This window comes from Gadus macrocephalus, chromosome 8 (assembly GCF_031168955.1).
Source record: "Gadus macrocephalus chromosome 8, ASM3116895v1".
NCBI lineage: Eukaryota > Metazoa > Chordata > Actinopteri > Gadiformes > Gadidae > Gadus > Gadus macrocephalus.
Window position 1 is genome coordinate 2,152,758 of NC_082389.1, and position 27,795 is coordinate 2,180,552.

Here is a 27,795-nt window from a genome sequence, read left to right on the forward strand (position 1 = left end):
TTAATGATCGGGCTATTATAAGACCATGTTGGCTATGCAATCGCGGACAAATACGATGCCCTGCAATAGCCGCAATTATTCTCTCACGCACCGTGAAGGAACAAATGTGTGGTCGGAACTAGGAACTAAAGTTCTCGCGTATGTTTACTGGGACCCACGCCGGCGAGATACATCTACATTCCGATTGGCTGGCGGTCATTTACAGCCGAAACGCTCCTAGCAAATTTGCATAGAGTTTAGCTGTTTTCAACTCTCATTTACAGATTTAAAGCTATCGCTCAAGCGTTTTATCGCTCCTATCGCTTTATCGTTCATGTCTAATAGAAAGTGAATGGGCGTATATGCTCAAAACGCTTTACAGCTTTGGTGTGAACGCGTAAACATTTAATGGCACCATTCCACAGTACTTTTTGAATCAAGGATCTATATTACTTTTACACTCCATAGCCAAACGTGTTATACAAAAGGCACACTCTTCAATTGAACAATTTACAAAGTTTGCGCAGCCAATCAATGTGATTAAAAAATAACGAAAACCATTGATAAAATACAACAGTTGTCAGTTGAAGTCTGAGTTAGTACTGTGGCGAGCAGCGAGGGAAGGACGAGACGGGAGCCCAGGCTAAGCGATGACGCAACTCTCGTGCCCCATACACCGCACGACTAGGAGAGCTGCCTGTATTTAACACAACCAGGGCCGTTTCAAGGAATTTGGGGGCCCCAAGCAAAATGGGCATGGAGTTTACATAAAGTTCACCCACACTTTATATCAATAAAAAATGTTGACAGTGCAAATACTGCTGTTGCATATACTGGCATCCCAAGCCAATGTTATACATTGACCAACTTGTAGCTTGCATAGCATTTAAGCATTCTGCTGTTAGAGAATTAGACAGACGCACCTGGTACTTTAAAAACAGTAAACCTGGCGTGCATGAATACAACTAGACATGAATATTCCTGTCTGCTTTGATGGACGAAAATTATATTATTAAAAATTAATTATTCTCTTCTTTCTTTTATGGCTCCCTGATTGATAATTCCGCTTCATGACTGCCAAGGTTTTGTATTTTGCCGGCAGCAGAGATCACAAACCTGGCTGGCTGGCTGCTGTCAGCGACTGAGAGGGGCCCCTTGAGGGGGATCCCGATAACAGTGTCAGTGATCTTTACTGCATTGACTATCAAAGGGGCGCTCACACAGTTTGTCGTTGTCTTGGGGCCCCCAGGCCAACTCGGGTCCCCAAGCAACTGCTTGGTTTGCTTGCCTTCTCGCGACGGGCCTGAACACGACACACAACACACAGCGCACCGCACACCCGCGCACCGCTCACCCAGCCAACTGACATGTAATTCCCGGTAACGCTGGCGGCAACACTACACACAACGAGTAAACACTCAACAACACACGAGTACACTCTACCGAGCACACACCCCAAACCCGTTAACCCCAACAAAAAAAGACGATAAAAAACCTTTTCCCCCAACCGGCATCACGGATCCCCAGAATGGCGACCCCCGTAGGAGTCAGGGGGCCCCTGCCAGTGGTGGCGCCGTTGCGGTGCAGCCTTCCTCCCTGGTTGGGACACCCGTCTCCAACTGTCCGCAGAGGACCTGGGGGTGTGGTCGGGGACCAACTCTATCGGGGCCCCCACCGGTTTCTGCCATAGGGGGCGCTGGAGGGCCGTTCGGGGACCCCATCCTCCGCCGTCTGGCCCGTCGCCGGCCACGCCGGCGGTTGGGATGGGCTGGGCGCCGTCCAGTCCACCCGCAGTCCTTGACCCGCCGACACTGCTCCGGCTCGAGGTCCGGTGGCCTGGGTTTCCGGACCCGTTCCTCGTCCTGCCCGGACTGGGAAGCCACTGTCGTTTTTTGCCACGGGAGAGGGCGGCCCCAGCCGCGTCCGCCCGGGCACCACAACGACGGCAGCAGTGCTTGGCCGGACCAGACTGGTCCGGGAAATCATCCTCCGGCAGGCTGGGTTGGTCGGAGAGCTCCCGCTCCGCCTGTTCCGCCACGTGGAGAGCCACATCGAGGGTCGGGGGCATGGTGAGGCGGACATGCTGCCCCAGCCGCGGCGGGGCCAGTCCCTGAAGGAAGGCATGCAGGGCTAGCTCATCCCTAGCCGCCGCAGGGATGCCTGGATAACCCCGCCGGGCGTACAGCTGCAAGTCCGCTGCGTAGGCCCCCAACCGTTCCCCCTCCTGGCGGCGGCGTCTGTTTAGCAGCTCACGGCTGTGGCTGCCGATGGCCCGCTGCCAGAAAACGCCTCTCCAAGGCCCGGGTCAGGGCCCCCGAGGTCCCGTTGGACCGCTGGGGCAAGGTCCAGAAGAGCCTGCACCGCCGTTCCCTCCAACGCCAGGGCGAGGCGGACGACCGCCTCCCCGGCACCCCAGCCGTTGTGCCACTCAGCGAGCCGGAACTGTGCCAAGTACGGCTCCAGCTGCGTTGCGCCTGTCCTTGCCACCAGGGGGCGGTTAGCAGCCGCTGGTTCCCGGGCCATTCCGGTCGTGGTCACAGGGGGGCCCTGCGCTCCCCTAGCACAGGGTGCGTCGGCCTCGGTGGGGGCTTCCATGGGCTGGACACACAACACACAGCACACCGCACACCCAACCAACAGACATGCAATTCTCGGTAACGCTGGCGGCAACACTACACACAACGAGTAAACACTCAACAACACACGAGTACACTCTACCGAGCACACACCCCAAACCCGTTAACCCCAACAAAAATAGACAATAAAACCCCTTTTTCCCCAACCGGCATCACGGATCCCCAGAATCCCCGTAGGAGTCACCACACAGCCCCCACCTTAGGGGTCAGACGTCCCGACGACCCCAACACCCAATGCACAGTCCCGAGTGTTCAGGGGGCCGGCGCCGCCGCCTTGGCCCCGCCCAGTCCCTGCCTTGGCCCCTCCCAGTCCCTGCCTTGGCCCCTCCCAGCCCCTGCCTTGGCGCCTCCCAGTCCCTGCCTTGGCCCCTCCCAGTCCCTGCCTTGGCCCCTCCCAGTCCCTGCATTGGCCCCTCCCAGTCCCTGCCTTGGCCCCTCCCGGTCCCCGCCTTGGCCCCTCCCGGTCCCCACCTTGGCCCCTCCCGGTCCCCGCCTTGGCCCCTCCCAGTCCCTGCCTTAGCCCCTCCCAGTCCCTGCCTTGGCCCCTCCCAGTCCCTGCCTTGGCCCCTCCCAGTCCCCGCCTTGGCCCCTCCCAGTCCCCGCCTTAGCCCCTCCCAGTCCCCGCCTTGGCCCCTCCCAGTCCCCGCCTTAGCCCCTCCCAGTCCCTGCCTTGGCCCCTCCCAGTCCCTGCCTTGGCCCCTCCCAGTCCCTGCCTTGGCCCCTCCCAGCCCCCGCCTTGGCCCCTCCCGGTCCCCGCCTTGGCCCCTCCCGGTCCCCGCCTTGGCCCCTCCCAGTCCCTGCCTTGGCCCCTCCCAGTCCCCGCCTTGGCCCCTCCCAGTCCCTGCCTTGGCCCCTCCCAGTCCCCGCCTTGGCCCCTCCCAGTCCCCGCCTTGGCCCCTCCCAGTCCCTGCCTTGGCCCCTCCCAGTCCCCGCCTTGGCCCCTCCCAGCCCCTGCCTTGGCCCCTGCCAGTCCCTGCCAGCGGCGGCCCCGTTGCGATGCAGCCTTCCTCCCTGGTTGGTTAACACCCGTTAACCCCAACACAAAAAGACAATAAAACCCTTTTTCCCCAACGACATCACGGATCCCCAGAATCCCCGGCGCGACCCCCGTAGGAGTCACCACAGCACATTTCAGGCTCAGACTCTTCCAACATCATCAGCCCCTCATCTGTCTCAACTGCTCCCATCTTAGTGTTCTGCCCGGTTTGATCTTCAACAGGTTGACAAAGGACGGATAAACGCTGAAAAGGCAAAGTTAACATCTTAACATACTGACTCTGATCTTAGTACGGATAACCCTCTACAGTGAGCTCATTTTGAGTCCTTGTATTGCTTGTTTTGCAACGAAGATCTGGCAACCCTTTCTTTTCATGGTTACATAAATAATGTACGGGTGCTAATGAGATTGAGAAACCATGTTTTTTGCAACATGTAAGTGGTAGCATAATACATATTACAATATATTATATCAATATAACTGTATTAATCTAATTACAATCAAAATAGTCACAATAATCTTTTGCACACACCATCAGTAAATGTTTAAGAGATGATCAATTATATGATAGGATATGATATGACAAATACAACTTTGATGTATCCAACACTGACCTTTCTCAATGGCCGTGTCCCAAGACAGATCTGCACAACGGCAAACAGTGGCACCATGAGGATAGAAGACATAGACATGACCCAGCCCAGCACGTGGGCCCAATGAGGGTAGACATATGCAGCAGAAATCTCCATTTGTTTGTAATTCAGCGTGTACACAATGAAGGAACCCTGTTGAATCATGGATAACGGTTGAGAAAGGTCCATGGATATTATGGCTACTAATCATGTCAAATAATCCAATAATTCTATAAGTGGTTTTTACAGATTCTCTCAATGATTACATCATCTGACAATGAACACTGACCCACAATCCTTCCTCCGTTTTCATAAACTGGTAACACTTTTCAATAAGGCTACAATTATTAATCATTAATTAAATTAGTTAATGCAGTACAAACATTAAATACATTTTTAAGTTCAGTTATTGTCAAGTAATAATTTACTAATGGTGTTCATGTCAACAATTTTGAGTTAATCCGACAGGATTGGAGATAGTGTGCCAGTGCAACAAGAACATCTTTAACTAACCAGAACCAAACTGCACTACCACAGCCTAACACTAAGGGGCCACTCACACTAGGGCCGCGGCCCGTGCCCGAGCTCATTTGCATACTAAAGTCGAGATCGTTTGGCTAGTGTGACCACGCCATCCGTATTCCAGCACGGAACAGCCCCTTGGCCACGGCACACTTGGGAAAGGTGTGCAGTGGCCCAAGTACAGATGCTAATGAGATGATACGCAACGTGAGCTGGATGACGTAGTCCTTGCGCTTGAGCTGGATGACCCCTTCTTTCTTTATAGGTCCATGCCCTTCTTTCCCACAACAATCATTTTAAACAATGGCGGCAAGCGGTTCACGAGTGGGTTTACGTTGGTGCGATAGTGAAGTCGAGTGTTAGTGCCAATTGTGTTCTGTGTTGATCTCCGTGTTGTTCTCGTTGTTGTTCTCCATTGTTGTTACGGCGGCGAGGACACTTGGTGATGACGTATTTATCGGATTACGACGTGATGACGTATGTGTGAAGGAGCAATCGTGCCCAGGCCACGGCCTTTGGGAGCAGTGTGACCACGGGCCAGCGGGGGGAGTGGGGAGGGGGGGGAATCGTGCTGAATCGTCCTGCAGCACGGAACAGGCAAACGGCCTGCGCCCAAGCCCCTGACCCCTATGCTAATGCTATAGCCCGTCAATCGGAGGAGACGTAAAACCGAGGTCCTGACTCCTGACTCACTGAGGTCATTAAAGGTCCCAGGGCACTTATCACAAAAGAGTTTGGGGTTTCCCCGGTGTCCTGGCGCAACCAGGCTCATTCAATCTGGCCCCCTACTCATCCTCCTGTATAATTGGCTGACTCATTAATTCCCTCACTCTTTATCTGAAGCTGGTTTGTGGTGAGAGTTCAGGGGCCGATTGGCTGCCGTGCATCACCCAAGTGGGTGCTACACTGGTTGTTTTTAGTGAGCCCCCCCCCCCCCCCCCCATCACTGCTGTAAGCGTCTTTAGGACATTGAAAGGTGCTATACAAAATTAATGAATTATTATTATTATTACTACATTATAATGATTATAACCGCATCAGGGTTTACATCATCATGCTGTTGGAGCCACACCAGACCATATCCCCAAATCCTATCCACGGTAAAGCTAGAAAAGAGACGACTCACCATTGTCAACACTGGAATACAATACTTCCAACACAGTTTAAAGTAAAAACATGGCCGTGTTCCTGTCATTTCTTCGATGATGTTGTAGAATCTGTCAGCCCCTTTATCCAGAAAATTTAGAAATTAACTTAAACAAAAATGCTTTTCCAATTCGATGATGATGAAAGTACCTAAACATTAGAGAACGTATGATACACTCTGAGGTTTTTTCTTACCAAATATCCAGCCCACTGCCAAACATTGACACACTGCCATTATGGCTGCGCCCGTTCTAGTAAAGGCATAAAAATCTATGAGCTGAAACACATAGATGCCCCCCTAGAAAACGGACAACAAAAGAAAAATCACATTATGAAATGACAATAATCAACATTTTATGTCATTATTTAAATAGTTTTATCTTACCTCAGAGACCAAAGGCAGTTGTATCAGATAGCTTGCAATACAGATGAAAAGAACAAAGATTTCACTCCTTCCAAATCTGCGGAAGCGTTTGGGAAACAGGTCGCTGACTGATGTGATGAAACACTCCACTATCACAAACTGGAAACACACAACAAATGACCAAAACTAGTCTGCATGCATCAACAAAAAGTCACCGATTCCCGCAACGTCAAAACCATACATGTGTGTCGATGCTGAGTAGAATAAGCATCAGGAAGAAGCAGATGGTCCAGAATTGAGGATATGGCATCAGGGCTGTTGCTTGGGGATATGCAATGAATGCCAAGCCAGGACCTTTGTTGGTAGAGGTGAGAGAGCCCTTTTGTTTAGGATCAAATTCAAATCGAAAAAGGAAAATGCTGACGATGATCAAGAATTCCATTCTGACAAAATTTGAATGTTCAAGAAAGTACGGTCTGTGGTAATTACAGTCCAATACTTGAACAGTAGTTTCGAATTTTGAATTGAAATTGAAGTCATGCAAAACAAAATGTGCTACCTGAGTCTACCACCATGTCAACGGGAACACCTTGTCTCTCTGCCATGAATCCAAGTACGGAGAAGACAACAAATCCAGCAACAAAGCTGGTTCCACTGTTGAGCAGACACAACAGGAAGGTGTCCCTAGAGATCACAGCAAAAAACTGTTCAGAACAATCTTGACAAATATACAATCCATTACATGTTCAATTATTGTATTAAAAATATCTACTTTGATAATTGAATGATTGAATTGGAAATCAAAAATGTAAACTAGTGTTGAATCCTTGAGTTCTGAAATAAAAAACTGGACTTTCTCGTACTTGTAACAATTATTGTCGTGTTCATTATAGCTTCCCAAAACGTTCAATGTTCCAGAAGCCAGGCCGTAGGAGAAGGCTATTTGAGATCCCGCCTCTACCCAGACCTGTGTTATCACAACAACATCAACAACAATAAATAACAAAGGAAGAACGTCAGAAATGCTTGTTCAACGGTATAACTCTTACTGCTGGGATTCTTGCTGGGATAGGAAACACAATATTTGTTATATTTAAAAAGGATCAATTCAATACTTATGTTATTTAAACTATAAATTCTTGTCCATCCCCTCATAAGAGTGTGGTCTCTTTCTCTTTCTCTTTATTTTTAACTTTGCCATAACAATCATACCGAATGGGGACAAAGAAACATTAGTAGTCACTGTGCAATGCACAGTGTGTCGGCAGTACTCTACCTCAAGGACAGCCACCTGCTTTAAGTCTGGATACAGGTAGTACTTAATGCCTTCCCAAGCTCCAGGTAGAGTCACACCTCTGATGAGGAGAACCAGCAGCATCACATAGGGGAACACTGCAGTGAAGTACACAACCTGAGACAGTAGGAGAGTGGAACAAATCTCTAATGAGTGACGACTGAAGTCTGAATTGTATTGGATGGTTTCTTTGTTTGCCTTAAAATAAAAGGTAACCCTTCCTTTTAGAGTCCCCTAATAACTAGGTATTTACCTGGTAAATATATGGTTAATATACTTAGTTGAGTTGATGGGTAATAGTTGAGGTTTTTCATAGTATTTCAGCTGTAGTTCCTCTGTATTTACCTTCTTATTACCAGTGGTAATTACCCAATAATGTACTATATAAACCAGGTAAATACCTAGTATTTAGGGGACTGTAAAAGGAAAGGTTTCCAAATAACAAAGACAAGCGAGACCTTTCCTGAAGACCTGACCCCTTTCCAGATGCTGAAGTAGCAGAAGGTCCAGCAGGCCAGAAGACACAAGGCCAGGTCCCATCTGACACTGCCCAGCTCCCCGATGCCTCCAGAGATGGACAGAGCCCGGCGTCTTGACATTTAAACATACTTACATTTAAAACAATACAAACTCTAACAGGGGTTACAAACTAATTGAACTTCTGTATCTCCTGTAATATTTGCTGATCTTCAAAGTTATACATTTGATAAACCTATATAACCATTTAACCCTGCTCTTTTCTCATTAGCAGCCTCTAGTGGCTTGAGTTGTAGCTACATCTTTTCTTTCTTAACTATATCATATTTCGGCTCTCAGATTCTCCCACTGTGGTCCCTGTTTTCTCCTATTCTCTACTGTTTCCCACGCAAGAGTGGCCTAGAGATTGACAGAGACAAATTACCAGGCAGGTTTTAGTTATTTTATGGACTAAATATCTGCAGTAGAATAGGGACATAGTGCAGCTTTAAGCTAAATATGTTTTATTGGATCGATGCATGAAGTATGTGAGTGGGTGTGTGTGATGTGATGATGTCAATGTTTAGGAAACATATTCCTTCACTCCCAGAACTCTGTAGCCGCAGAGGTGGTGTTGGTAAAGTTTCCTACAGTCACATTAGATTGTGAATGCTGCAAATCCACACAGTTGTCTGTTGACAAGGGAAAAAGGTGTTAGTAACAATTCAAGATTACGAGAAACGGTCATCCAGGGCCTCAGTGCTGCTGCTCGATTTCGAGTATTGTGGTGCATTTCGCAGCCTTGTAAAACAGACTTCTTTCTGTATGATCACTGCACATCTCAGCCTTACCTGTATTCCAGCTGTTACCACAGTGGGCCCAGGGAAGCTTGGCGCTGAAGGAGAATATCAGGTACAGTAGGGCCCAGGCTTGGATTACAATGTAGGAAAAGCCATAGAGTATGATGACGAGCTGTCCGTATCCAATACCTACAAATAAATGTGCAGACTTATCATAAAATATTGGATTTGGCAAACAATGACATTTGGCCTCGACAGGCAGTTGCAACTGGAATGTTCCTGTTTAAGACCAGTTATGTAGTGGTTTATTAGCAATTGGCTCATGTTGATACTCGCATTGATACTGTGTTTGTCAGCGTCTGCATTTTATGAAATAAACGCTTGGTCGGTTGTGATTAATTAAATGTGTATCTAAACGGGTTTGATTTGGTAACTTTATTTTATCCTAGGCGCATAAACCTGATCGAATCATCTAATCATTCAAATGAACCCAGACTTTTGTCTTACCTTGTGCCAGCGGACACAGCTTCCTCCAACAGGTGACCGCTCCTTCCTGGGTGTACTGACCAATCGCAGTCTCCATCAGGAACAGGGGTAATCCACAGAGCACCGCTAACATGGTATAAGGTACCAGGAACGCCCCTGCACACACACAGACACAGACACAGACACACACACACACACACACACACACACAGACACAGACACAGACACAGACACAGACACAGACACAGACACAGACACAGACAGACACAGACACAGACACAGACACACACACACACACACACACACACACACACACACACACACACACACACACACACACACACACACACACACACACAGACAGACACACAGACACAGACACACACACACACACACACACACACACACACACACACACACACACACACACACACACACATAAACACAGACACACACACACACACACACACACACACACACACACACACACACACACACACACACACACACACACACACGAAAAAACAAACACACACACAAACATTTGAATTGTATTTCCACGTAAAAATAAAAGCATATACCAATATGCAAAGATGTTAACCCATAAGATAACTCATCAGGAGAATGTACAAATAACGCAATACCATTAAATACTAATCGCAGGTTGAAATACCAGTGGCTCCCCGTATGGTTTGGCTATCCAAGGGTCTGGGATACAGAGCAGGAGGTAAGTACCTTACTCTTTGACATACTCACTTCCCATCCAGGCGACGGTACCTCATAACTCACCTCCACCGTTCTTGTAGCAGAGGTACGGGAACCGCCACACGTTCCCCAGACCAACCACATTGCCCGCCACGACCAGGAGGTACTCCGTCTTATTCGCCCACTTTCCTCTGGCTTTCCCATGGCTCTTCTTCGTTTTCTTCTGTTCTCTGTTCATGTTTGGCTCCCAGATCGTACAGTGGAGCTCCTTCCACTGCCAAGGGAATTTTTGTTCAATTTCAGTTATTTGCTGGAGAAGAACGCCATCCACTGCTTTGTAGTTTTTCCTTCGTCTTTCACCTGCTGGGAGGAACTTTAGGTGTGGTACAGCAACAGCGAAATTTCTAAAAGCAAATTCAGCGATCTAGAACGACACATCTCAACGATCCAGAACGGCACATGCTGTTCCTGAACGCATTTGCCATGTCAGTGGTCACGTTGGCACATGCCCCAGGCCAATAAATGATCTCGGCACTACTGGTTAGTTTTCTCTCTCTCTCTCTCTCTCTCTCTCTCCGTCTCTCTCTCTCTCTCTCTCTCTCTCTCTCTCTCTCTCTCTCTCTCTCTCTCTCTCTCTCTCTCTCTCTCTCTCTCTCCGCCCAGGTAGCTGACATCAATCACATGAACTAGGCAGGCCTGTAAAGCCAAGTGGAGGAAGGCACGAGTGTTAGCTGTTGTCGACCCATTTGGTTTTCTTTATTTATATTCACCCATTGATACTCGATTACCGAGAAATAAGTGATACCGAAATAAGTGATACCTCGGCATGTCCTGCCGGGACTGGCAGGGGCGGAGCCATCCCCAAAAATAGAATAGCGAAAGGGAGTAATGAGGCCGTACATACCCGCCGTAGAAAAAGGTGACAAGGATCTATACTGCTTCTGGAAGATAAAAGGCATACCCAATATACGACATATTAAGAGTCAATCATGAATCACATGAAAAAGAAAGCTTAAAATACGATCAGCGTGATCAGTGGAAATTTTAGATGAATCACATAAAAGCAGTTGAGCTTAAAATACCATCAGCGAGATCAGTTGAAATTTAGAGCACTCTGCAGCTGTTACGCAGCAAGCCACGAGTGCTTTCGTGCTGTACCACCTCCGTGGTCGATTCCCTCTTCGGGGGTAGGTGCGTGACCTTGAGTGCTTTCGTGTTGTACCACCGATGTGGTCAACAAACTCACGAGTGCCCGAGCTGTGCCACCGAATTGGTGCACGCACTCACCGGTGTTGCTGCAGCAAATATTGTGTACTTTCATGTTGTACAACCGACATGGTCAATGAACTCCGAGTGCCCTGCACTTGAGCGGTTGATATTGTGCCACCGGCGTGGTAATTAAATTCACAAGTGCCTGTGTTGCGCCCACCGACGTGGTCAACGCACTACCGGGGTTGCTGCAGCGAACGTTGAGTTCTGTGTTGTACCACACCGACGTGTGCAACAAACTCCCGAGTGCCTGAGTTGTGCCCATCGACGTGGTCAACGCACTCACCGGGGTTGCCGCTGCAAACCTTAAGTTTTTTGATGTTGTGCCACCGTCGTGTCAACGAACTCTGGCTATATAACCTTGAGTTATATAGCCAGATTTTACGTTATAAGTTTAATACCTGATGACCACCACCACCAGTAGTTGCAGACATGTTAAGCTAACCGTAACCGACGTTAGAGAGCATCGTGTGCGCCAAAGGAAAGAACCTTGAATTCGACCGGATGTAAGATACGTATGCTGTGGAAGACCACCTTCCCAGCCATTTGATAGAAGCGTCCGGCAACCCTATCCGGAAGGAGTGGCCAGTGTAGAGGGGAGATGGTAGGCTGCACCCTTCTACCACCTTAGTGAGATGGACTCTGAACCACTCTTTAGTCATTGGCAGGCCGTTTAGGCAAAATTAAACAGAGGTGATTCGGGGGATGCGTTGCCGAAGCTTGAGATAGAGCATAGAAGCGTAAGGACAGAGAGAGTTGTTGATTCTTGAAATGATAATAGTTACGCCTGCCCCTATCGCTTTTAGACCATTTTAGGAAGATGGAAAAATGCCCTGCAGAGAAGGTGACATCGGCGAAAGCCAGGCCCCGTGTAGGGGGAAAAGTCTGAGTAGGTGACGTGTATTCCCCTGGACGCATGCACCCATGGAACGCTGTGAGAATCACTGTCTCAAGTAATATGTTGAAATAGGGATGGAATCTCCCGGCTCTGAGAGAGCACGCTAATCTATTCAGAATATAGAGAGTGATAGGAGAGCGTTTGTCTGGTACTTTTGGCACCGATTTATACATGCCCTTCAGTAGGAGACGGATTGCGGGAGTCGAAAATATACTAGGAGAGCCAGGATCTTGGCATCTTGCGTAGAATTGAATACCAGCTAAGTTTCCGCGAATCATAGACAATTTATGTCTACGAGATTCAGAGCAGTGGACGATAAAAGCGCAGACGATAGGGACCGACACTGGAAAAACTGATAACATTGTCAGGATTTCTACCTGTAGACGGCGTTACCATGGCTCCTCTGCTCGGCGCAGTAACCCGTCTAATCTTTGCCATCCACCTACCCGTGCTTACACTGACCTTGAGGTGATGGGAGGACTCTGGAACGGCCAATCGTCGGTGAAGAAGGCGGACTCGATTTCAGCCCACGCGTCCCTCATGACCCTTCACTTCCTGGCCCTGACAGAGACCTGGATCACTCCAGAGAACTCTGCTGCTCCTGCTGCCCTCTCCACCGTCTACTCATTCTCGCACACCCCTAGACCATCCGGGCGAGGAGGGGGGACCGGACTCCTCATCTCGCCCATGTGGTCCTACCAGGTCCTTCCACTAGAACACTTGGCCAGATCTGCGTTTGAACTCCACGCTGTCACGGTCACCATTCCTATCAAGCTCTCCATTGTGGTGATCTACCGTCCTCCAGGTCCCCTCCGTGACTTCTACGACGAGATGGATGCCCTCCTCAGCTGCTTTCCTGAGGATGGCACACCACTCGTTATCCTCGGCGACTTCAACATCCTGCCAGATAAGTTGCACTCACCTGAACTAACCAACTTTTTAACCAACTTTGACTTAACAATATTCCCTTCTCCTCCCACACACAGGCGGGGAACCAGCTTGACCTAATATTCACCAGGTCCTGCGGCACCTCTGCTCTCTCCGTTACCCCGCTCCCCGTCTCTGACCATCACTTTGTTAATTTTTCTCTCCCCTTGAAATCCTCTGACCCCCTCCGCTCTAGTCCCCACATTGTCACCACTCGCTGTAACCTCAAATCCCTCTCTCCCTCTACGTTTGCCTCTACTGTTCTGTCTTCACTAACTTCTATCGAACGATTCTCTCAACTATCAACAGATGAATCTTCAGACACTCTGCTATCCTCCCTCTCCTCCTCCTTGGATTCCCTCTCTCCCTTCCACTCCAGTCCAGCGCGATCCTCACCCCCCCCCCCCCCTCCTTGGCTGCCCCATCCTCTGCAGACTTGTAGAACAAAGTTGCGAGCAGCTGACAGGAAATGGAAGAGATCAGACTGTCCTAATGATCTATCTCACTATCTTTTCCTTTTTTCAGATTTCACCTCTTGTGTGTCAACAACCAAATCTGCCTTCTACCTGAACAAAATTAACTCCTCTGCCTCAAACCCCAGGAAACTGTTTTCCCTGTTCTCGTCCCTCCTCAACCCTCCCTCATCCCCACCTCCGTCCTGCCTCACTGCTGATGACTTTGTTACCTACTTTACCCAGAAAGTGAAGGACATTAGCTCCTCTTTTATCCCTGCCTCCATTCTCCCTCCTCCCCTCCCCTCCTCTGTCTTTACCCTATTTAGCCCTCTCACCTCTGGTGTCCCTCAAGGCTCTGTACTGGGGCCCCTTCTGTTCTCCCTCTATACCAGATCTCTTGGCTCAGTAATTGCATCACACGGCTTCTCCTATCACTGCTATGCTGACGACACTCAGCTATTTCTCTCTTTCCCCTCATCATATAAAGCCCTGATTGCAAAACGCATATCGGAATGTCTGGCGGACGTCAGCACCTGGACAACTGCCCATCATCTGAGGCTTAACCTCAACAAAACCGAGCTCCTCCTAATCCCAGGGAAAGATTGCCCACACATGAACTTACTGGTCACCGTTGAGAACATCACTGTATCTCCTTCTCCAACTGCCAGAAAACTCGGTGTGGTATTGGACAATCAGTTATGCTGCACCGCAAACATCACTGCGGTGGCCTGATCCTGCAGTTTTGCACTTTACAACGTCCGCAGAATCCAGCCCTTCCTCACAAGGGAAGCAGCTCAGCTTCTAGTCCAATCACTGGTCATCTCCCGCCTCGACTACTGCAACTCACTCCTGGCTGGACTTCCTGCCTCTGCGATTAAACCTTTGCAGCGCATCCAGAATGCGGCAGCGCGCCTCGTGTTCAACCTACCGAAGTTTTCCCATGTGACCCCCCTCTACCGGGACCTTCACTGGCTCCCTGTAGTAGCTCGCATCAAATTTAAGACAATGGTACTGGCAAACAAGGCAGTCGATGGAACTGCCCCTGCCTACCTCCAAGCATTGCTAAAGCCACACACCCCAGCTCGATCCCTCCGCTCAACTACCTCAGCTGGACGTCTGGTACCGCCATCGCTAAGAGCTAGCAAAGGCCGTTCAGCAAAGTCACAACTTTTCTCGGTTTTGGGACCTCAGTGGTGGAACGAGCTCCCTGCCGCTCTCAGGACCGCAGAGTCGCTCACAATCTTCCGAAAAAGACTCAAGACTCACCTGTTCAGAGTCCACCTCGATACTGCATAGCCACCCACCCCCTTCTAGCCACCATTGTAAGCTGTATTGTGTTGTATTGTCTTGTATTGTATTATAGTACTTAACTGTGTAGCAACTGCAGTAGCTGCTATCATTGCTGTAACACGGGGAATTGGTTAGCCTAGCGATTGTTGTACTTGCACTTGGTTCTATGAACATCCTTTCTGTACCGACAGCGATATATTGATGCACTTCTTATGACAAATGTACTTATTGTAAGTCGCTTTGGATAAGAGCGTCTGCTAAATGCCCTAAATGCAAACAATATTGTTGTAAAACGCAACATCAAATAAAGTGCATTTCAATCATGGAACCTTTTTGCCTGGGATCATTGAATCTCGTTAAGGGTATGATCTAATTGTATACGGCCTTATTGGACGACTGCCATTGCCGAGAACGCCACAAGTGGCAGAACAGATTTTTCTGACCACTCCCTAAAACTGCAAGGGATATCCTTTAAACCTAGACTCATTCAAATCCCATTTCTGTGGGCCCACTTGTGTTTTTATTGAGTGAGCGGGTGTGGTCTTCACATGGGTAGAATGCCAATGTTGTGCGGTCACCATTGAACAGCAAGGTCCAGCACCGACTAATGGCCTCAAGCTAGTGGTAATAACTCTTTATTTAAAGGTTGGGTATGGAATTCGCTTTTTTGGCCTTTTTTGCAAAATTACTTGAAATCCTTATCATAACCCACTTACAGCCACTGAGTTAGAAGTACTGACATGACAATTAAACAAGTCAATCATCTGTGGAACGGGCAGGGCTCGAAAAACTCCAGCCAATGATTTCCAGACCCACCGAGTTGCATTGGACAGTAAGTACGTCAATCAAACGGTCGCACTGCACTCCCCCTCCCCCGCTCCCCGCGTGTGACCCCTTCGTGCACGTACTCAAAGCTCGTGACCCAGAGCAAGCTTCTGTTTGTTGTTATCCTGCGGTAGCTACTGGAGCTAGCTAACTAGCTAATGGCTCGCTCTCGCGCATCTGTGTTCACTCGTGCATGATTGCGCGTCCATGTACTTGGAATGGGTGGAGTCAGAGTCAGCGTTGAAGGAGAGGGGGTAGGACCATTTGAGTTGTTTATTTTCAAAATCTGCTGGCGTTTCGCAAATCCCATACCCAACCTTTAATACAATGCAAATCAATGGTAGGTCTAATGATAATTGATTTATTTTTATATTATAAACACTTGAATTTATAAATTGTTACTATAATCTTAGTTCACAAGGAGATGCTCCATACTTTATTAATTTGATAACTCCCTCCAGTAGGGGCCAACACAAGCTAAGCTTCTAACTAAGACTATCAGTAAAAAGCTGTCTGTAGAAATGCATGATACAATCTTACTATTGTCCTATTGCTTTTAAAGGTTTGGTGTGAATGTTTGAGGTTGACCGATGACATTTACCCACTATGTTTGCACATTGTTCTGGCTGCAGGATAGAAAGAAAGAAAGAAAATAACCAAATCCATCTCTTTGTAAACATTTAATGGCACCATTCCACAGTCCTTTTTGAATCAAGGCTCTACTTTACTTTTACAAACAATAGCCAAACGTACAAAAGACACACTCTTCAATTGAACAATTTACAAAGATTGCTCAGCGATATGAATGTGATCAAAAAATAACAAAAACCATTGATACAATACAACAGTTGACTGTTGCATTTTAAGCGTTAGGACATTTCAGGCTCGGAGACTCAACCATCTTCAGCCCCTCATCCGTCTCAACTGCTCCCATCTTAGTGTTCTGCCCGGTTTGATCTTCAACAGGTTGACAAAGGACGGATAAACGCTGAAAAGGCAAAGTTTTAAACATCTTACAATACTGACTCTGATCCATGTACTGCTGAATGTGTGGTTTAATAAGAAAGCTACTATATATTGCATCCATATCCCAAAATGCATCTGTATGATTCATTACTTGGACTGTCTGATCTTAGTACGGATAACCCTCTACAGTGAGCTCTTTTTGAGTCCTTACATTGCTTGTTTTGAAAACACAGATCTGGCAACCCTGCCTTTTCATGGTTACATAAATAATGTACGGGTGCTAATGAGATTGAGAAACCATGGTTTTTGCAACATGAAAGTGGTAGCATAATACATATTACAATATATTATATCAATATAACTGTATTAATCTAATTACAATCAAAATAGTCACAATAATCTTTTGCACACACCATCAGTAAATGTTTAAGAGATGATCTATTATATGATAGGATATGATATGACAAATACAACTTTGATGTATCCAACACTGACCTTTCTCAATGGCCCTGTCCCAAGACAGATCTGCACAACGGCAAACAGTGGCACCATGAGGATAGAAGACATAGACATGACCCAGCCCAGCACGTGGGCCCAATGAGGGTAGACATATGCAGCAGAAATCTCCATTTGTTTGTAATTCAGCATGTACACAATGAAGGAACCCTGTTGAATCATGGATAACGGTTGAGAAAGGTCCATGGACATTATGCTTGACAATAATCATGTCAAATAATTATAGAATTATATAAGTGCTTTTTTACAGATTCGCTCAAGGATTACATCATCTGACAATGAACACTGACCCACAATCCTTCCTGCGTTTTCATAAACTGCAAACACTTTCAATAAGGGTACAATTATTAATCATTAATTAAATTAGTTAATGCAGCAAAAGCATCAGATACAATTTCAAGTAGTTTTCGTCTTAATAATTAAGACGAAATTAACTCCAATAATTTACTAATGGTGTTCTGGTTCACTAACGGTGTTAATGTTAACTTAGGTATTAATTAATACAATATTGAGTTAATCCGACAGGATTGGAGATAGTGTGCCAGTGCAACAAGAGTACCTAGAACCCAACTACGCCAACAACCTAACCCTAAGCCCCTAAACCCTATGCTAATACTACATAATAATGATTATAACCGCATCAACTATTGTTAATTAATGTTTATACTTATTGTATAGTGTTAATCACAAATTTTGGAAAATGATTTAAGATATCCAGCCCCACCTACCAACATCTTTTCCCGGTAAAGGTGACCTCAGGGTTTACATCCTTACACTGTTGGAGCCACACCAGACCATATCCCCAAACCCTATCCACGGTAAAGCTAGAAAAGAGACGACTCACCATTGTCAACACTGGAATAAAATACTTCCAACACAGTTTAAAGTAAAAGCATGGCCGTGTTCCTGTCATCTCTTCAATGATGTTGTAGAATCTTTCAGCCCCTTTATCCAGTAGATTCAAAAATTATCTTCAACAAAATGCTTTTCCAATTCAATTTGATGATGATTTGAAAGGATTAAACACTCATGTTTTTCTTACCAAATATCCAGCCCAACGCCAAACATTGACACACTGCCATAATGTCCACACATGTTCTATTACAGGCATAAAAATCTATGAGCTGAAATATGTAGATACCACCCTAGAAAATGCACAAAAAAATGGTATCACATTATGAAACGTTCAAAGGGCAATTTACAATATTTTGGGTCATCATTTAAATAGTTTTATCTTACCTCAGAGGCCAAAGGCAGTTGTATCAGATAGCTTGCAATACAGATGAGAAGAACAAAGATTTCACTCCTTCCAGGTCGGCGGAAGTGTTTGGGAAGCAGGTCGCTGACCGAGGTGATGAAACACTCCACGGTCACAAACTGGAAACACACACAAATGACCAAAACTAGTCTGCATGCATCAACAAAAAGTCACAGACTCCCGCAACGTCAAAACCATACATGTGTGTCGACGCTGAGTAGAATAAGCATCAGGAAGAAGCAGATGGTCCAGAATTGAGGCAATGGCATCAGGGCTGTTGCTTGGGGGTATGCGATGAATGCCAAGCCAGGACCTTTGTTGGTAGAGGTGAGAGAGCCCTTTTGTTTAGGATCAAATTCAAATCGAAAAAGGAAAATGCTGACGATGATCAAGAATTCCATTCCGACAACATTTGAATGTTCGACAAAGTATGGTCTGTGGTAATTACAGTCCAATACTCTAACACGAGCAATGCATTTGCAAAAATCAAATTGTAACCTTTATTTTGTAGATGAGCTGTACGTTATTACCTTATTTTGTCAACGAATAAAAACCGAAGAAAATAAATCATGAAAATCATTAAACTAAACATTATTGTTCATAGCTTTCGAATTTTGAATTTAAATTGAAGTCATGCAAAACAAAATGTGCTACCTGAGTCTACCACCATGTCAACGGGAACACCTTGTCTCTCTGCGAGTGTGGTCTCTTTCTCAAAACTATCATTATTTCATTTTAAACTTTGCCATAACGATCATACTGAATGGGGACAAAGAAACAATAGTAGTCACTGTGCAATGCACACTGTCTGTAGGCAGTACTCTACCTCAAGGACAGCCACCTGCTTTAAGTCTGGATACAGGTAGTACTTAATGCCTTCCCAAGCTCCAGGTAGAGTCACACCTCTGATGAGGAGAACCAGCAGCATCACATAGGGGAACACTGCAGTGAAGTACACAACCTGAGACAGTAGGAGAGTGGAACAAATCTCTAATGAGTGACGACTGAAGTCTGAATTGTATTGGATGGTTTCTTTGTTTGCCTTAAAATAAAAGGTAACCCTTCCTTTTAGAGTCCCCTAATAACTAGGTATTTACCTGGTAAATATATGGTTAATATACTTAGTTGAGTTGATGGGTAATAGTTGATGTTTTTCATAGTATTTCAGCTGTAGTTCCTCTGTATTTACCTTCTTATTGCCAGTGGTAATTACCCAATAATGTACTATATAAACCAGGTAAATTACCTAGTATTTAGGGGACTGTAAAAGGAAGGGTTTCCAAATAACAAAGACAAGCGAGACCTTTCCTGAAGACCTGACCCCTTTCCAGATGCTGAAGTAGCAGAAGGTCCAGCAGGCCAGAAGACACAAGGCCAGGTCCCATCTGACACTGCCCAGCTCCCCGATGCCTCCAGAGATGGACAGAGCCCGGCGTCTTGACATTTAAACATACTTACATTTAAAACAATACAAACTCTAACAGGGGTTACAAACAAATTGAACTTCTGTATCTCCTGTAATATTTGCTGATCTTCAAAGTTATACATTTGATAAACATATATAACCATTTAACCCTGCTCTTTTCTCATTAGCAGCCTCTAGTGGCTTGAGTTGTAGCTACATCTTTTCTTTCTTAACTATATCATATTTCGGCTCTCAGATTCTCCCACTGTGGTCCCTGTTTTCTCCTATTCTCTACTGTTTCCCACGCAAGAGTGGCCTAGAGATTGACAGAGACAAATTACCAGGCAGGTTTTAGTTATTTTATGGACTAAATATCTGCAGTAGAATAGGGACATAGTGCAGCTTTAAGCTAAATATGTTTTATTGGATCGATGCATGAAGTATGTGAGTGGGTGTGTGTGATGTGATGATGTCAATGTTTAGGAAACATATTCCCTCACTCCCAGAACTCTGTAGCCGCAGAGGTGGTGTTGGTAAAGTTTCCTACAGTCACATTAGATCGTGAATGCTGCAAATCCACACAGTTGTCTGTTGACAAGGGAAAAAGGTGTTAGTAATAATTCAAGATTACGAGAAACGGTCATCCAGGGGCAGTTGCGGATTTAGCAAATTGGTGGCCCAACGCGACGATCAGCACTGTTATTCTTTTTTTTTTAAGATCAAATCAATATCAATGTAACCAGCAAAACGAGTAGTGAGGCCAAACCCCCACAAACAGTCATATACTTAGAAAAACATCACAAACAGCCATATACAAATATGCCATATGCAAATACAAAATGCCAAGATGAATAATTTATTTTGTATGTGTGAGTGAGGTTGTAATTTGCATTGGACTTGAGATTGAACATTCCAAACATTCTACAAACAAACCTATATCTGAGAGAGAGAGAGAGAGAGAGAGAGAGAGAGAGAGAGAGAGAGAGAGAGAGAGAGAGAGAGAGAGAGAGAGAGAGAGAGAGAGAGCGAGGGAGAGGGAGGGAGAGAGAGAGAGAGAGAGAGAGAGAGAGAGAGAGAGAGAGAGAGAGAGAGAGAGACAGAGAGAGAGAGAGAGAGAGAGAGAGAGAGAGAGAGAGAGAGAGAGAGAGAGAGAGAGAGAGCGAGGGAGAGGGAGGGAGAGAGAGAGAGGGAGAGAGAGAGAGAATATAGATTGTTCTACACGTCACACGCTTCTGACACAGAGTCCACTTATTGAAGTCTTCTCACAGGTCTTCACCTAGCGCCACTTCACAGCTAGCTGCTGCTGCTGTAGCGGCATGTCCAACGCGTCTGTATCCCATACAGTAGCCGTAAAAAAGTGTGCCTTCTTTGGCAGAGTTGCCAAATAATAACCGGCGTCTCTTCGTTTTTTTATTTTATTTGAGTGGATTGGGTAACTCTATTTCCTAACCCTTAATATTATTTTCGCGTTTAAACTTGTCTTGCTTCGTCTCTGTTTGTGTATTAAAAAAAAGAAAAACATATATATGTTGTTGTTTTTTTGAGGTTGGTGGGGGGCCCCTCTACTATGAGGGCCCCAAGCGGACGCGCCCTATGCCTCTATGTTTAGACAGCCACTCGGCAGGGCCTCCGTGCTACTGTTCGATTTGAAATTATTTGAGCATTTTACCGCAATTCACTGCCTTGTAAAACAGGCTCTAAACAAGCAGCCCACGTTTTCTTTCAGTCGGCTTGAGATCACACACCATCCTTCATTGTCAAGCCGCCTGGAGAGTTAGTTGAGACACATTTCACTGCTTGGCTCGGCCAGCTGCGCTGTCAATGTTTACTGCAGGGTCCAGCCCCTACTCTAAAGCTAACTAGTAGATCACTGCACATCTCATCTCAGCCTTACCTGTATTCCAGCTGTTTCCACAGTGGGCCCAGGGAAGCTGAGCGCTGAAGGAGAATATCAGGTACAGTAGGGCCCAGGCTTGGATTACAATGTAGACAAAGTCATAGAGTTTGATGATGAGCTGTCCATATCCAATACCTAAAAATAAATGTGCAGACTTCGCATCAAATATTTGATTTGGAGCACAATGACATGTACTCTTGGACAGGCAGTTGCAAATGGAATGTTCCTGTTTTCTACCAGTTATGTTGTGGTTCATTTGCAGTTGCCTAGGGTGGTTAAGTCTTAGATAACAGATGAAGGGATGTTTGTGCTTGTCAGTATCTTCGATTTTATTAAATAAATGTGCTTTTTGCATTTCTTGGGGTGTTGTGGTAAATTAAATGTGTATCTAAACTTGATTAACGTCATAACTTTATTTTAAACCTTATCTAATCAGCTCATTATTCAAATGAACCCAGACTTTTGTCTTACCTTGTGCCAGCGGACACAGCTTCCTCCAGCAAGTGACTGCTCCTTCCTGGGTGTACTGACCAATCGCACTCTCCATCAGGAACAGGGGTAATCCACAGAGCACCGCTAACATGGTATAAGGTACCAGGAACGCCCCTGCACACACACATATTTGAATTGTATGTCCACATAAATACAAAAGCATACACAAATATTCAAAGATGCAAACCTATGAAATAACTTGTCAGTAGCATGTACAAGTTATGCAATAACATTAAACTAAGACTAAACGCAGGTTGAAATACCAGTGGCTCCCCGTATGGTTTGGCCATCCAAGGGTCTGGGATACAGAGCAGGAGGTAAGTACCTTCCTCTTTGACATACTCACTTCCCATCCAGGCGACGGTACCTCATAACTCACCTCCACCGTTCTTGTAGCAGAGGTACGGGAACCGCCACACGTTCCCCAGACCAACCACATTGCCCGCCACGACCAGGAGGTACTCTGTCTTATTCGCCCACTTTCCTCTGGCTTTCCCATGGCTCTTCTTCGTTTTCTTCTGTTCTCTGTTCATGTTTGGCTCCCAGATCGTACAGTGGAGCTCCTTCCTCTGCCAAGGGAATTTTTTTAAATTTCAGTTATTTGCTGGAGAAGAACGCCATCCACTGCTTTGTAGTTTTTCCTTTGTCTTTCACCTAATGAGAGGAATTTTAGGTGTCGTACAGCAACTTTTGACATCATCTTTTCAAGAAAAAGCTAGATTTACATTGGTCCATCACGCCCTCATCACATCTTTTCGCCTCGGTTGAGCTGTACACGAGGTCAACAATTAATGTTTTAAGCCTGTTTTCCTGTTTAATGATTAAGGATTGGGTTTTTCTTCTGATCACAGGCTGTTTTGATCGGTCAAAACAACCTGTGATCAGATTTTTTTTCATTTCTTTTCATTGAACATGTTATATTCTTCATGGTGTTTTTTTTACGTTGTATTAGCTACTGCGAATAAAATAGATGGAAAACAGATGCCAGAATTCCTTCGAAGGTCCATGCGCCGAAAGAAGAGAGCCTAAAGGTAAGTTCACACCCAAAATGAACGGCGCAGAGCGAAAACCTGGTTAATGCAGATTTTGTGATATTCTAATCCAAAAAATTGGTTAACGGTCTCGGTTACTTTAATGTTATAGACTCTCAAAATCTTGTGGAAACTGTGACACAACTAAAGCCATCCACCTGTTGCCTTGATACTATACCTACCAACCTCTTTAAGAATGTTTTCGACTGCCTAGCAGTAGACATATTGCAGATAGTTAACAACTCTCTCCAGTCAGGCAATTTCCCAAAAGCTTTGAAAACTGCAGTTTTCTGCAGCCTCTATTATTAACAACTACAGACCAATATCGAATCTACCCTTCATAAGTAAAATCATTGAGAAAGTTGTCCTCCAGCAACTAAATCACTTCCTGGCATCAACTGGTTGCTATGACACCTTCCAATCAGGATTTCGACCCCTACACAGCACTGAGACCACCCTTATTAAAGTTGTAAACGACATCCGTCTTAACACAGACTCTGGCAAAACCTCAATACTAATGCTACTTGACCTCAGTGCTGCATTCGACACTAGACCATACATTACTTCTGGAAAGGTTAGAAAACTGGGTGGGGCTTTCAGGCACTGTCTTAAATTGGTTCAGGTCCTACCTACAAAATAGGAACTACTTTGTTTCCATTGGCGACTTTGTATCAGAATCAACCAACGTGACCTGTGGAGTCCCACAAGGTTCGATATTAGGACCCTCTTTATTCAACATCTACATGCTCCCACTAGGGCAAATCATGCAAAATAACAATATTGACCATCATTGCTATGCTGATGACACGCAAATCTATGTATCGCTATCACCAAATGACTATCGGCCCATTGATCTGCTGTGCCAGTGCATTGAGCAAGTGAAGGAATGGATGTGCCGAAATTTCCTTCAACTAAATGAGGACAAAACAGAGATAATTGTATTTGGTTCTAAAACAGAAAGGCTTAAAGTAACCCAACACCTTCACTCTCTGTCCCTGAAAACCTCAATCAAAGCCAGAAATCTAGGGGTTATCATGGATTCAGATTTACATTTTGACAGTCACATCAAATCAGTTACAAAATCGGCCTATTATCACCTTAAAAATGTAGCAAGTCTTAGAGGGCTCATGTCCACCGAAGACTTACAAAAACTTGTACATGCCTTTATCACTAGTAAGCTTGATTACTGCAATGGTCTCCTTACAGGTCTCCCAAAACAAACTCTGAGGAAGCTTCAGCTTGTTCAGAATGCTGCTGCTAGAGTTCTAACAAAGACCAAAAGATTTTATCATATTACACCAATTCTGAAATCGTTACATTGGCTTCCTGTAAGTCAGAGAATTGATTTTAAAATCATGTTGCTTACCTATAAATCCCTACATGGTTTAGGCCCAAAATATTTAACTGATATGCTTCCACTACATCAGCCTTTTGGACCCCTAAGAAGCTCCGAGACCAATCTGTTAATTATCCCCAGAGTAAACACAAAACATGGGAAAGCAGGATTTAGTTACTACGCAACAAATAGCTGGAATAAACTCCCAGAGGATTTAAGACTTGCCCCAACTCTGAGCACCTTTAAAACAAGACTGAAGACTTTTATGTTTGCTATAGCTTTCTGCTAAATAACTTTGCCTTTATTTTATATTTTAATACTAAAATGCCTTTTTAACTTTCTATTTTTGCATATGTTTTTCTTTTACTTGCCTATTATTTTATTTTATTGTATGACACTGTTTATATGTGAAGCACTTTGAGTCTGCCTTGTGTATGAAAAGTGCTATATAAATAAAGTTGCCTTGCCTTGACTTGCCTACGTTGATTACACGTTAAAAACATTGTTGATCTGGATTGGTTCGGCTGATTACACATTAAAAAGATCGGGGATCAGAATCTGCATAATAAAAACCCCCTTGGTGCGTCCTTACAATTCCCTTACAATTCTAACCCATTATAATTAAGCATCACTGTCATTAATAACAGTATTAATTATACTTAAGCATTTGCATATTCATTTGTTTGATCTCCAAAGCACTGGACAACCATAAAGAAAAAATAAACTGACCTAGTCTGATTCCTCCTTGACGCAGTTCCTCTGTGTTATGCGCTCCTGCTGCCTGTCCGTTAGTTTTGTCTCCCTCTACCTGTCTCTCTGTCTCTGTCTCTGTCTCTGTCTCTGTCTCTCTCTCTCTCTCTCTCTCTCTCTCTCTCTCTCTCTCTCTCTCTCTCTCTCTCTCTCTCTCTCTCTCTCGTTATCCATGTTGGGAATGCAGGTGGAATTCAGCTTTCAAGGTTATTCTGGGAAAGTGACTTACTCTCCATTGCCCCACAAATGACTAAGTAAATATGAATTTACTGACGAACACGTATGGCTTTTCTTACAGATTACATTCTAGTAAAACAGGCCTCAACAATAAGGAGCAACTAAAATGAAAAATATAATAAATCGTTTTTTCCGATCATCATCGATTAAGTTATCCTTATGTTGCCCCCTCCCCTTGCCCTCTCTCTCTCTCTCTCTCTCTCTCTCTCTCTCTCTCTCTCTCTCGCTCTCTCTCTCTCTCTCTCTCTCTCTCTCTCTCTCTCTCTCTCTCGGTCCGCCCAGGTAGCTGACATCAATCACATGATCTAGGCGGCCCTGCAAAGCCAAGTGGAGGAAGGCACATGGGAGTGATAGCTGCCGACCCATTTGGTTTTCTTTATTTATATTGTTATATTTATATTATAAATATTATATTATATACTTATATACTTATTTCTCAGTTGAGAATTTTGTTTGGTTTTGATAGTTTTGATCAGGGGAGGGAAAAGTCTGGCCCGAAACGTTTGGCGGAGAAATGATTAGGGGTCCGAGCAGTGAAGCTGCTTGGCCCCTATTGTTTCTGTAACGTTTTCTTTTTTTTTCAAATTCTGTAAAAGTCATGCTGCAGCCTCTGCCGTCAGTCGAAAACCAATTTTCAGGTATGGTTACCAATAACCCCCACTACCCATAAACCCAAATTTGTGTAACTGCATCCAAAGCGGCGCTATTGTAAAAAAAACAGATTGACATGGACTCAAAATTCTTTCAGAATATTAATCTCTAGAATCAGACGCGTTTATAAAACCCTGTACAGCCCTAAAAATTAATACTTTTCCCACAATTTCTCAAGTGAATAAACAAAGTTTATTCACTTGAGAAATGTGTGCTTGGAGTTTTCTGGATGCTTATCAATAGATATTTTTAGCATGTGAATGAGGCTACAGTTCAAGTTTAACAGTGGCTCAATGGGATATCGCCTTGCACAGGGGATCCTTAGGTTGAGTGATCGAATCTCGATCATCATGAACAAGCTGAACATGGCATTCGGCCATTGCTTTGCAGCTCACTTGAAAGCAGAGGCACAGTATTGCATGAAGTGCAGAATTAATATCTTCATCAACATCTTTCCTTCATAATTATATGTCATATTTATATATCTTCCATTAGCGTGTTCTTAACTCTTAATTTTGCTTGGACACTGTTAATCCACCACTTATAATATTTTATATATTTATCAGAATATTCATATTTATAATATTTAACTAATCCTTACATAAAATGTTCACAAATTACAAGGATAGGCATTTACTTTTGCCCGAAATAAAGTAGAACAAATATTCAATTTCCTTTTCGTTTCGAAAGTTGAGGGTCATGAGTCCCGACGTCAGGGCAGCACAGCAGCGCTAAAGACATTCTGTCACAGACTACTAAATCTAACGGCTGCGCTGACGGTTAGCATGGCATTGCATATACCTGTTACATTGAAATACTGGAGGGTGAAAGAAAAAAATTAAATTAAATAAAAAAAGAATGTGTTATTCAAGAAGTAATGTTTAAACATAAATTCAGAATGTTACGACATCCATGTTGAAAGTATTATTATTACTACCTGCTTAGTTCACGGTTTCCTCTCAATCGTACTGCAAAAGTTGCCAATGAAGATTCCAACTCTGAAACAACATTGATACGCTTGTTCAGCCTTGGCAATGTAACAAGCAAACAGCCCGGAGAGTGAGAGTTATCACCAAAACTAAAAACAGCTAGGCTATCTCTTAATCCAAAAAATAACACTGACAAATAATCGCATCATCAAACGAGCGTCTGTGTGCACATTAGCAGAATTTGTAAGCCGCCTGAGGTGCAGAACATATGACAGCAGACAAATCAAACAATCCCAGCAGTAAAGTTCTATTTCATGCAGGCGACGCCGTCTAGGCTTCGCCTAGAGACGAGAGTGAGAGATATCCCCAAAATAAAAACAGCTATCTCTTAAACAAAATGCAAAACCACCCGACAAATATTGACATTTTCCAACGATCGTGTGTGTACACATCAGTAGAATATGTCAACCGCCCAGGGCGCAGACCGTAGGACAGCAGACAAATCAAACAAACCAAGAATACATTTCATGTAGGCTAGGAAAACCATCAAATTGAAAACAGCATAACAGAAATTCACTGCTCCAGCTCATAACAATTCAATGTTTTTCTTCTGAAGAGTTTTTTTAATTTTGATATGGTTGTACAT

The 27,795-nt window shown here is 44.9% G+C and overlaps 2 protein-coding genes across 3 annotated transcripts; both read right to left on the minus strand.

Annotated features, from left to right (window-relative positions):
- Positions 1 to 3,653: 3,653 nt before the first annotated feature.
- Positions 3,654 to 10,327, minus strand: LOC132463698 (sodium- and chloride-dependent GABA transporter 3-like). Its single transcript, XM_060060009.1, has 14 exons — positions 10,102 to 10,327; positions 9,334 to 9,468; positions 8,878 to 9,015; positions 8,631 to 8,718; positions 8,029 to 8,161; positions 7,553 to 7,687; positions 7,140 to 7,243; positions 6,836 to 6,960; positions 6,518 to 6,630; positions 6,298 to 6,435; positions 6,108 to 6,210; positions 5,893 to 5,993; positions 4,227 to 4,397; positions 3,654 to 3,856 (listed from the first exon to the last, which is right to left on the minus strand). The coding sequence occupies exons 1-14, from the start codon at positions 10,253 to 10,255 to the stop codon at positions 3,692 to 3,694; spliced, it is 1,803 nt and encodes a 600-aa protein (XP_059915992.1). The 5' UTR covers positions 10,256 to 10,327; the 3' UTR covers positions 3,654 to 3,691.
- LOC132463708 (sodium- and chloride-dependent GABA transporter 3-like) lies at positions 7,437 to 25,334 on the minus strand. 2 transcript variants are annotated; one of them, XR_009527109.1, is made up of 8 exons: positions 25,312 to 25,334; positions 22,595 to 22,784; positions 22,195 to 22,329; positions 21,721 to 21,858; positions 20,327 to 20,414; positions 19,725 to 19,857; positions 19,142 to 19,382; positions 7,437 to 7,456 (listed from the first exon to the last, which is right to left on the minus strand). XR_009527109.1 is itself a non-coding variant. In XM_060060023.1 (7 exons), exons 2-7 carry the CDS (start codon positions 22,746 to 22,748, stop codon positions 19,209 to 19,211), a joined length of 822 nt encoding a protein of 273 aa, XP_059916006.1. In that variant the 5' UTR covers positions 22,749 to 22,784; positions 25,312 to 25,334; the 3' UTR covers positions 19,117 to 19,208. The 2 variants fall into 2 exon arrangements, 1 of the variants encoding a protein (XP_059916006.1); XM_060060023.1 differs by lacking the exon at positions 7,437 to 7,456 and having other exon boundaries at positions 19,117 to 19,382.
- Between the last annotated feature and the right edge of the window lie 2,461 nt (positions 25,335 to 27,795).

Excerpts from the sequence above, each read along its gene's own strand:
- LOC132463698 (XM_060060009.1), bottom strand. The coding sequence starts at position 10,255 with ATGAACAGAGAACAGAAGAAAACGAAGAAGAGCCATGGGAAAGCCAGA. Across the intron at positions 7,688-8,028 it reads GGGTCAGGTCTTCAGGAAAG|GTTGTGTACTTCACTGCAGT; the intron begins GTCTCGCTTGTC and ends CTACTGTCTCAG. Across the intron at positions 6,961-7,139 it reads CACGACAATAATTGTTACAA|GGACACCTTCCTGTTGTGTC; the intron begins GTACGAGAAAGT and ends TGTGATCTCTAG.
- LOC132463708 (XM_060060023.1), bottom strand. The coding sequence starts at position 22,748 with ATGAACAGAGAACAGAAGAAAACGAAGAAGAGCCATGGGAAAGCCAGA. Across the intron at positions 21,859-22,194 it reads GCTGTGTCCGCTGGCACAAG|GTATTGGATATGGACAGCTC; the intron begins GTAAGACAAAAG and ends ATTTATTTTTAG. Across the intron at positions 19,858-20,326 it reads GCGGCTACAGAGTTCTGGGA|ACGCCGGGCTCTGTCCATCT; the intron begins GTGAGGGAATAT and ends TTAAATGTCAAG.